We start from the raw sequence: 11,530 nt of genomic DNA on the forward strand, positions 1-11,530 counted from the left end.
AATATATATTACAGATGTATTGAATTTTATAATATTATGAACTTATGGACAGTTATGGTTCATATCTGAACGTATGTCAACTTAATTCTAATAATGAACATTACATTGAATTGTGTTAAATTGAAATTGAATTATAGGCGCATTTATAATCTTAAGTCATATCTGAATGTTTTGTATTTTTATTCTTAATATCACATACAATTTCTTTATATGATAGATTCAACATTGATCAACTTATTTATATTTTTTTAAACAATTGTTGAAGAAAAAATCTTCATAGCATGCAAAGATTTCGGAAGTACACCTGTATATTGTAATGTCACATTATTCTTTAAATCAGATCACCTGGCTATTTGAATCTGAAATAATGTTACATTATGGTTAGGAATGCGTATCTTAGAGCCTAGTCCATTAAGTGTTTTTACAGATTTTTTTTTATTTTCTGAACTAAATGAAGGTTTATTTGAACCTATTAACTACATAATAAACTTCTAACGATGATATTATATCCAGTGCTATTATTAATATTGAAAAATGAAAATGAAAATAATTAGTGTTTAAAGTAAATTGTTGCTTAACACGTTGACAACGGCGGGTGTCACTGGTGACTCCCATATAATTTGTCACTTTGTAACTTCCCAATTTGAAAATGCAATTATATTGTAAGTTAAGGTATTTTTTCCATTCCATTATTTATAGACGAGGGTGACACCCGTCAATGTTGTTACAGAAACATGTTCACCTCAGTCAGACAAATCGACTGATACCAAAATTGTCTACTATAGGTGTCACAAGTGGATTTTTTACCATTTTAATTTTATAAACGCTATGAACAGAACAGCAAAAACGGCCCTCGTCGCCAACGTGTTAAAATATAGTTTTAAATGGTTTTAGAGCACATCAAAAGGAAGATCTTTAAAGAGTTCCTGAGGTATACAATATATTTTGTAGAAGTAATAAATTTTATAGGTGGAAAACGGTAGAAACATATGAGCAAGATACCTTTAATGAAATTAAAACATTGTTTTTGTAAGCTAAGATAATGTTGCATATTATACACGTTTGATTGGAACAACAATAGAATTACATCATATCCCAAAATCTGAAAACATAATAATATTCAATAACCTGAGTATGAATTAAGTTTGAACAGAGTAATCTGAAAAGAATTATGTTGGTAATAGAAACAATAATTTAAGAATCGATATTTAATTTAATTTTTTTTACTTAAGAATCATTTGAGTCTATTGATGTACTTGAATCAGAATCATCTCCAAAACACTCAATTGCTGTATTCCGTTTACAAGCAACCATGGCTATTTCACTAGCAAAGTTTTTATCAGGTAATTGCATAGAAAAGCTTTCATCGGAAGGCAAGTCTAATGCTACTTTACGCACTTTATTTATGTACTGAACTTGTGTCTCATTACTTTCATCGTCATCAGATGAGTCATTTAACTGTGGATGTTTTTCTAACAACTTGCATTCTCGTTGTTTCCATTCTGCTTGTTTATCTTTAAGCGCCACTTTCAATTCTAACATTAAATTATGATTGTTAGACTTATCAAATATAACTTCATTACAAAATGTATTCTCCATATTTTCAGTAAGTTCTTCAGATACACCAAAAAATAATTCATCTTCACAGATTTCTTTGATTGGTTCATTGGTCTCTGTATCTATATGGTCAGTTACTTCAATAGAATCATTAGTTAATATAGATTTATCTGTTTGATTATTATTTTTTTTTAGAATGTTAATTTGTAAAGCTGAAATAAGTTCATTAAAAACACTGACATCTTTTAATAAAACATTCAATGTACTATTTATATCATCAATACTGCACGCTGAAGAGTTTTCAATTGAGTCTTCCATGAACCGAACATGCACCATCATGTTTTGTAAGAACTGTCGAATACTATATATCTTCAGTTTCAGATCAGAATTTATGTTTGTACACTGAACTGGTTGTTTACTATGCTCTTTAGTATTATTTTTGAACATAGAATAAACATTATACTCATCATATAAAACATTATATAAGTCAGAATAAATTTCTTCAATTTTACCAATAGTTTCAATTAGACGATTCAAATGAAAAAAACTGTGAGGAGTCCATAATGCTGGACATAAACACAGAGCTAACTGTTTCAAGAATTCTGATTGTAATAAAAAATAAGTGTACTTGGCTTTCTGAAACATAATATAATAAATTACCATGTTTGAGTATAATATATTTTATAAATATCAAAAGATTTAAAACAAAATTATTATGTGAAACATAACTTTTATTGGAATAACTATTCCAATGATTATCCCAATTTTAAACAAGTCTTAATTTTGTCTGTTTTATATAAATTATTTAAACTGAATGTATTTTAAACATTCAAATATTCATTATTTCATGCTATACTTACATTTATATTTTCAAAAGAAGTGTTTTTTAAATCTATTTTGCAGTCTGTTTTGTACAAATAAACAATGTTGGAAACCGAATCTTTTAGAGGGAAAAATGTGTGAACTTCAGATACATTATATACAAGATTATTGATCAAATCTTGTAATACAGTTATAAGCAAAGTTCTTAATTCTGGCATCAATAAGTATTTGAAGGCATTAGGATTTTTACCATCACATGTGTGAAAACAACTAAAATAAAAAAAAATTAAATCATATAATTCAAAAAAATAAAACTAATTAATTTGTTTATGGTATTTTGATTATAGAAAATCTATGTGTAGTTTATAAGGTTATTTATCCAAAATACTAATAGTAATAATAAAGTAAATAGAATTAAAACTAAAATAGCAAAACTCAAAAGTAATAGAGAAATCCAAAATAAACTCAAAAGTAATAGAGAAATCCAAAATAAACATAATTTCCCGTGGATAAATAAAAAAGGGAAATTATATAACATTAATGTGTGCCCAATTTTTAAGGAAAAATATTAGACAGTTCACTGGGAGTATAGCAGCATAGATCGGTATAAATAAAAACAAAAATAAAGTGAAGAGGGACAAGTGCAGTTGCGTAAGTCTGCATGAAAATATGACGGGACTTCGGATCTTCAAAATGATTTGAGATTTGTCTTTAGGGTCCTTTTTTACTTCCCTATATTTCATTAGTGAATATTTAATCTGCAAATATAAACTTTTAGAAATAAGTATAAACGCTGTGAAAAATTACAGGGTTGAATAATTTAATATAAGAATACCACTATGAACACCCATATACTAGTTAATGACGTTAATGACTAAACCTATATACAGGGTGTAACAGAAAGAACTGACCAAAAAAAAAAAATTTATGCTACTTAAACGTACAACAAAAATTGATATAATTAAATAATTAGTAAATAGTTTAAGAAATATACCCATGTTACCAAATTTCCAAAAATAATATTTTTAAAAAAGTTATTGCGTTCCAAATTAATTCAATCAAAAAAATATTGATATTTTAAAAAATCTAAAAAATAAACTACTTGACTTAGATAAATGTTTTTACCATCCAAATCATTCTTATAGTCAGATTTACAAATTGGCTATTTTGAGATTATTCAAAAAAATTCAAATCGAATTTAAAATTTTTTATTTTTAATATTAAAAATTTTTTTTATTAAACGTATAGCGCAAGTGGCTATAAATTATATAATATATATACACAAAAAAATTAAAAAATATTGGAAAAAATTTAAAAAAAAATAAGACTGCTTTGTATTTTGCTGTCATTACTTTCACTATTTTGGCATAGACTCATTTTTTTAGGTTAGGTTAGAAAAACAGTTTTATTCTTGGAGTGTTAAAAAAGATGGTACTTTTTTAATTTTTCTTATTCTGAAGATTATTAAAATTCATAAATAAATACAATTTTTTTTACATAGTATATTGATTTTATAAGTAAGTTTTTTTTTATCTTTTATGCATTTTTTAATTTTAACAAAATTAAGTAGGCATTATTTGTATTTCTGAGAAATAGTAAGTACCAAATACTTATGCGTTTATTTATGAAAAAAGTATTAAAATAATAGTTAAAATCTATTATTCATTATTATTATGCTTAAGATTATTTTGGATAAAAAATAATAAATAATGACATATCTTAAAAGACAGAGAGAAAAAGACTCCAGGAGATAATTCAACATTTTTGAAATTGTTTTGTCACCTGGAATTACCGCTTTAGTATATGGACATGTATTTAAAACTTGATATCTATGGAATTCACAGGTTCATTTTCTGTTTCGAATATTCCATAAGTTTGAAACTGGCTCTATATATTAAACTTTTATTATTATTATGATAGACCACACATTGTAAGGTAAATCAATAACTAAGAAGGAATGTTTTCAGTTTTTATTTAAGTTAACAATTGTTTTATAATACCTATAATTATAAATTTAATTAAATTGAATGAAGTTATTACCTATTATGAAGATTGCTACATTCTTGCACAAAATGAGTAGACTTTTGTATCAGCAGAGATAATTTTTCCATGGATTGAATGGTTTTCATTGTAGTATTTTTTATCTTTCTATTTTGGTTTAGGTTATACAGTACATCCATAAACACACAACCAAACCAAAAAATGAACATACCTATGATTGTCCATTCATCCCAGAATTTTGAAAAAAACATATTCATAAAACTACAGAATACGCATAGTATAAGTAGAGTAATACTGAAAATTATAAATTGTTAACATTATTAAAAATATAATTAAGATCTCCTTCTAACAAACATACAACATATCAAATTTTATGTTCACAATAACACATTTTATTCTATAATTCCTAAAACTAGATTGAATATATATATATATATATATATATTTATAGTTACCTCTAATAAAATTTAAAGGTAAGATTATTATCTAGGGCATCTCGGAGGCTTTTATTGATATTTTTATTAAGAAGCAAGTTATGACCATTTTTAAACCTTATATTTTTTGTACATTTCAAAATGACCTTAACTTACTTAAAAATCAATAAAATCCTCTGAGATGCCCTAGATAATACCTTATTTTTAAATTTTAAGAGAGGTAAAGTCACTCTAATTTTACAGAATAAAATGTGTTATGTGAACTTAAAATTTGCCATGTTGTACATTTGTAAGGCAACAAATTCCGGTGTAGCGTCCAACTATTGGACTATTTACTTAACATAAATGTTGTCTAAAATGGGATAGATGATAAAAAATACTAACAAAAATATTAGGTCTGATGTCGTTATTATGATAACATGAATTTATGGCGAGATTGTATACATTAAAACCAAAAATGCTGTTATTCACTTTAATATTATGTTTATATTATGGTTAACACGTTGAACTTCGATGTCGATTTAGCATGCGAACGCCAGTGGTTGACATCATTTGACCTGCGGGCGACCGTCAACAATTGTAAAATTAGTAGATTTTACAGAATTGTCAATACGTTTATGAATGTCCTATAGAATTTTTAAATGTGTTCAGCTATAGCCACCAAAAAAGACTCAATACAAAATAGGCTACTCTATGTCAACCACGGGTTGACACTGGCCATGGGCGCCCGATTACTTGTGTCAATGACGGGTTGACATTGGCCACGGGCGCCCGTTTAGTCATGTCAACTATGGGTTGATGTTGGAGTTAAACGTGTTAAAATAAATAATTTAAAAAAAAAATCAATTAAGTTAGTATTTTAGACTTGCCTAGATAATAATTAATAATTAAAAACGTATTGAGATTTATTCTAATATGTTTACCTTTTCCGTTTAGTAAGAAATGGAGGATATTTAAAATGTTCTGATGGAATAAACTCCTTAATAAATAAAGTATCTTCTTTGAAAATAAGTTGACTTTCCATGATTATCTTGATTAATGTTACACACAATCCAAAGTCCTAAAATGAGTTAAAATTTTATTTTAGCAAATTAAGAGTAAAATAATTAGAGACTTGTCCAGAAGTCTTGAATTTATTTCTTCTTTTACGGTAAGATATTGAATTTGGTTTTGTCACTTTTAGATTTCTACCCAATTTTAATAATGATAACATACCTTTTGATTTTGGGTTGGTCTCATTATTTTCCTTGAACATTTTTGTACCTGTTTAAAAAAAAATCTTTATGTAATTGTTAACAGTTAGGCACTGGGTTTTACTTTTAAGTAATTATGAACTTTCTAGTCAAAGGAAATAATATCTTTATCGGTAAATGAAATAATTTAAAAGCTATAGTTGTCTAGGGTATAGTATACTTTTTAACATTGAAGTTTCAAACTTACTTCAGTTGGACAAAGCTTTTCAACAGGTTTTTGTTTAGAAACTTCAAATTCAGAGTATCCAACAGCGTTCAAATACTTTTGTAAATCTGTGCCCTGAAATATAAATATTGATCAAACATAAACTAGAAATTCACTAGGCTAAACTGGTGTGAAAAAAATGCATTATGATATTTGGACCATATAATTTACATGCAGTGTCGTGTTTAGGGGTTTTCAGCATAAAGGCACTTTCTCACCCTTCCTACTGTGCGGGATAATTTTAAACCGATTTAGTCTAGAAATCCTACAATTTAGTTATCTAAATGAGTTACAGCCGTTACAGGTAAATAATTTGAGATATTTTATTATTCAAGTACTTACGTCTACGACAACATCTTCGTCATCGATTTCCATCTTGGATACAAGAATTTAATTCTTAAGAGTAAATGCCAGTGAAGCATTTGAATTATGTATTTTTATTATTACTTACTTATTTCTCAAATACACGAGAGTCAATAATATTTACTATTCGGTTATCGGTAGTTGTGTTATCAGGTTGATATCAATAGTTGTAGGTATCAGTCCCGGTTTAAGATAGAAATGCTATGGTATCAGACACAAGAGTGCAGCATGACATAGGGCGCAGTAAGTTCGTTTATGTATATTAATTTATTAAAATTAATTCTTTTCAAATTAAAGTTTTGAAATTTGAAATTTCTACCTAATTAGTAGTTAAATCTATAATCTAATTTACCAAGCAAAATATGTGTGAGTGTGTCAATAAACATTAGGTATCGATTTTTTACGACTAAATCGACTAATTTGTCGATTTTAATTCCTGAACTGTGAAGTATTTACTTAAATAGTTTGGTGAACCCAAAGTCCCGATTGTACATGTGGGTACTTAAATAATAATAATAATAATAATAACAACAATTATATTATGTAACCCACAGATGTGTAATAAGTATAAGACGTACCCTAGTAGGTAATAAAAAATTGTGTAAAATTTGTAATAATGTGGTATTATTATTGATTCATGTGCTTACATATCTCAATATCTGTGATTAGTGCGACTGTGCATGCACCTGCCAACTATTATATTTAGTATTTACCCATATAATATTTGGTGAAAGCAGGGCCGTCCTTAGGATTTGCGAGGCCCAGGGCAAAAACCAATTTTTAAACCAATTTTACCACTTTTTTCAAACGCGAGACCTTCAAATGTAAATAAAAATCGCGAGGCCCATGGACTAGGCCCTGCTCACCCCCCCCCCCCCCCCCTAAGGACGGCCCTGGGTGAAAGGTGTGTAATGTGTATCATTGAGACTTAGGTACCTAAGTACTAAGGTACCTGTATAACTGTTAGCTGTATATAGGTACCTGGTGGGTAGATACCTTGGTAAAAGTACTACGATAATACAAAGTACCATTTTTTAAACTATGATATTTTGTCATTTTGAACTTTAAAATTGTTTATTCTTGTAGATACAAGGTACCTAGCGATTACCACATGCCTATTCATATTTTCACATTCCACATTAGTCACTACGATTCGAAAGCTATACTGACTTTTAAATACATTTTATAAATTTTAAATAATAAATTAGGTTATATGGATCAAAATACTTAGACTTACTTCTGCTTTGGAATAAATGGAATATGAAATCAAAACTCTTTGCTGTCGTTTAAAAAAGTAAAAAACTTAAAAAATGATAAGGATAAAAATATTTAAAAATATAATTTTTAATAAAAACGTTGTTTTTTAACAACTTGAATCTATGTAAAAAAATATTTTCAAAAATATTAATACTTTTTGAGATAATGAGTGTTTTACGCATAATGGATCACCCTGTACAGGTGCATATTCCAAGACAGAATATTTTTCTAAGTATTTTGATTCATAAAAATCGAATTTAGGGCGAGTAGTTTATGAGTTATAAGTATTTAAAGTTTAGATTGTCGGAGTGCAGTGGTATGGGGTTACACTACAAAAAGTTTGTCCACAGATCCACTACTCCGCTTCTCTAAACTTTAAATACCTACATGTAACTCATAAACTACTCGTCCTAAATTCGATTTTTATGTATCAAAATACTTAGAAAAATATTATGCTTTGGAATATAAAATAAAAAAAACTTAAGGATAAAAAATATTTAAAAATATAATTTTTTAATAAAAACGTTGTTTTATAAGCGACTTGAAACTATGTAAAAAAATATTTTCAAAAAATCCACACTTTTTGAAATAATGAGTGTTATTTGATAAAAGAATCACCCGGTATATAACGATATTTATATCTCACAAAATAGTAAACATTTTCCATTGCAATTTTTTTTTTACATGTAGTTAGGTTCAGGTATGCTAATAAGTAATAACGATGGTAAACTCAGAATTTTTCTCTTTTTTTATTCTCTTCTTAAATAGTAGGGGAGAGTGTTGTACCTTGGACCTTCTGCTTTTCTAAGTAACGAATTAATTCATAGGGGAAATTATAGTCACTAGTTCTACGAAATTGAATTAATATATCCACAGTTAGAACAATAAAATAAAGATTAGTATTAATAAGGTCCAAAAAATGACATTCTTTCCAAATTGGTATGCATGTACCTTGGACCAAATCATGAATTTTAAGGTTTAAAATATTGAACAATATTTTTATCATTTACCTAAGATTCAGTGGTTATATACTATCTATATACTGAATCGGTTAGGTAATTTATAATTTTTTAAGTAACATATTTAAAATTTTTTAGATTCTGAGCGAAGCGATGAATGTATTGATTTTACAATGATGTGTGTTTTTTTTTAATTTTTTTTAATTTTTTTATTTTTGTGTCTGTCATCATCTTTTAGGACAGTAAAAGTGCTTGGATTTTCTTCAACAGTAACTTTTCTGATAGGAAAGTGAATCTAGTTGGTACTTAGGGGGGGTCAAAAGTAAAAATTTCCCAGTAGTTTTCAAAAGCGACGTGAAAAACAAAAGAAAAATTAAGGAAAAACGGGAATTTTTTACGCAAAATCTGTTTTCGAGAAAATCGATTTTGGTTTTTGGTGTAACTCTATTAGGATTTTCTATACACCATAAAATTTTAAAAATATTTTGAGTCTTTTTGAGCTGTTTACGGACATTGTCAGTTTTCAATTTTAGATTCTGAGCGAAGCGATGAATGTATTGATTCTACAATGAAGTGTGTTTTTTTTTTAATTTTTAATTTTTTTTTTTATTTTTGTGTCTGTCATCACCTTTTAGGACAGTAAAAGTGCTTGGATTTTCTTCAATAGTAACTTTTCTGATAGGAAAGTGAATCTAGTTGGTACTTTGGGGGAGTCAAAAGTAAAAATTTCCCAGTAGTTTTCAAAAGCGACGTGAAAAACAAAAGAAAAATTAAGGAAAAACGGGAATTTTTACGCAAAATCGGTTTTCGAGAAAATCGATTTTGGTTTTTGGTGTAACTCTAAAACAAAAGACTGTAGGGACATTTTGACTGAATGTTTATATTAGGATTTTCTATACACCATAACATTTTGAAAATATTTTGACTCTTTTTGAGTTGCTTACGGACATTTTCAGTTTTCAATTTTTTTTGTTTTTTTTTCTATAAATATCAATAAAATTTTATCTGTTGAGTAAAAAAGCTTGAAAATTTAATAGAAGGCTCCTAGGTTATTGTTTCAAAGGCAGATGAAAAAAATTAAAAATTCTTAGTCACAGTTTTTATTTATAAGCATTTAAAGTTCAAATTTTGACAAAATACGGAAAAATCACGAAAAATAGCAAATTATTTTGAGTTGAGAATTCATAAAAATTTTTCTTTTTAAATCTAAGATTTGAAAATGTAATATAAGATTACTCATAAGTTTGTCTACCTTTATCAAAAAAAAAAAAATGTCTAGAAGAAACTTAAATTAAATTTTTATGAGCGTCTGAAATTTATATTTTTACAACATTTGATATTTACTCGATTTCTCATGTAACAATTTTCTTATTTTATTGTAATTAAAAAACGAATGACTGTAGATACTTGAAAATTTCACTGAATGTTCATATTAGCATTTTCTATACACCATAAAATGTTGAAAATATTTTGACTCTTTTTGAGCTGTTTACGGACATTGTCAGTTTTCAATTTTTTTAGTTTTTTTTTCTATAAATATCAATAAATTTTTATTTGTTGGGTAAAAAAGCGTGAAAATTTAATATAAGGCTCCTGATATATCGTTCTAATAGCAGTTGAAAAATATTAAAAATACATAGGCACAATTTTTTTTTATAAGCATTTAAATTTCAAATTTTGACAACATTTATCAAATTTATATTTTATTAATTATTTTGTGGTTAAAAATGTATAAGATGTTTAACTTTTATGGCTAAAGATTGAAAATTTAAAACAAGGCTCCGAGTAAATAGGTTATATATAAATTACTTTATTCACAATAATATCATCAAATATACTTGGTAAAATCATAGGCTGACTGACCGTTTTCGCTCAGAATCGTTTTTCTTATACAATGATATTATATCATTGAATTCAAATTTAACACCATCCATTACAGTGACCCACTTGTAACCTACTGTACAGCAGAGCGACATCCACTTATCCACCTTTTTTTAGTTTTTTTTTCTATAAATATCAATAAAATTTTATCTGTTGAATAAAAGAGCTTGAAAATTTAATAGAAGGCTCCTAAGTTATTGTTTCAAAGGCAGATGAAAAAAATTAAAAATCCTTAGTCACAGTTTTTAATTATATGCATTTAAAGTTCAAATTTTGACAACATTTATCAAATTTATAATTTATTAATTATTTTGTAGTTAAAACTGTATAAATTGTTTAACTTTGATGGCTAAGGATTGAAAATTTAAAACAAGGCTCTACGTAAATAGGTTATAAATAAATTACTTTATTCACAATAATATCATCAAATATACTTGGTATGTATATATGTATATATACTTATATGTATATTATTTCAATTTAAATTTCAAAGTATATTATACGTTGTACCTTGGACCATTTTTTAAATTTATTTTAAAAAAAAAATTATCTCAGAAGGCAGTTGATTTAGGATTTAGAAAAAAAATACTCATGGATAGATTTATTATATGTGAAATATAAATATTAGAGCTGTTAGGGGACATTTAATAAAAATGGTCCCAAGGTACAACACTCTCCCCCATAGACCATAAGTAATACCACAAAGTAATGAATATTTCTAGGTCAAATATTATTTAAGCATTACCCAAAGAAAATAATTTATGTAAAATGAAGGTGAATGTATTATATACTATACCT

General features: G+C 26.8%; 1 protein-coding gene across 4 annotated transcripts; it reads right to left on the minus strand.

The window, feature by feature from the left end:
* Nucleotides 1-80: 80 nt before the first annotated feature.
* On the minus strand, nucleotides 81-6,759 carry LOC132934010 (uncharacterized). 4 transcript variants are annotated; one of them, XR_009662970.1, is made up of 9 exons: nucleotides 6,615-6,759; nucleotides 6,255-6,347; nucleotides 6,030-6,077; nucleotides 5,738-5,874; nucleotides 4,420-4,674; nucleotides 2,418-2,649; nucleotides 1,228-2,193; nucleotides 1,003-1,102; nucleotides 81-359 (listed from the first exon to the last, which is right to left on the minus strand). XR_009662970.1 is itself a non-coding variant. In XM_061000302.1 (8 exons), the coding sequence occupies exons 1-7, from the start codon at nucleotides 6,645-6,647 to the stop codon at nucleotides 1,228-1,230; spliced, it is 1,764 nt and encodes a 587-aa protein (XP_060856285.1). In that variant the 5' UTR covers nucleotides 6,648-6,759; the 3' UTR covers nucleotides 81-359. The 4 variants fall into 4 exon arrangements, 3 of the variants coding, with proteins under 3 accessions (XP_060856285.1, XP_060856284.1, XP_060856283.1); XM_061000302.1 differs by lacking the exon at nucleotides 1,003-1,102; XM_061000301.1 differs by lacking the exon at nucleotides 81-359 and having other exon boundaries at nucleotides 991-1,102.
* Nucleotides 6,760-11,530: the final 4,771 nt, after the last annotated feature.

This window comes from Metopolophium dirhodum, chromosome 1, assembly GCF_019925205.1.
Source record: "Metopolophium dirhodum isolate CAU chromosome 1, ASM1992520v1, whole genome shotgun sequence".
In the NCBI taxonomy this organism is placed as follows: domain Eukaryota; kingdom Metazoa; phylum Arthropoda; class Insecta; order Hemiptera; family Aphididae; genus Metopolophium; species Metopolophium dirhodum.

Bases quoted from the DNA above. Each gene is read 5' to 3' on its own strand.
- LOC132934010 (XM_061000302.1), bottom strand. From the start codon at position 6,647: ATGGAAATCGATGACGAAGATGTTGTCGTAGAC. The intron at 6,348-6,614 runs GTAAGTACTTGA...TTTATATTTCAG, and splicing joins ACGAAGATGTTGTCGTAGAC to GGCACAGATTTACAAAAGTA. The intron at 4,675-5,737 runs GTAAACATATTA...TATAATTTTCAG, and splicing joins TTTCTTACTAAACGGAAAAG to TATTACTCTACTTATACTAT.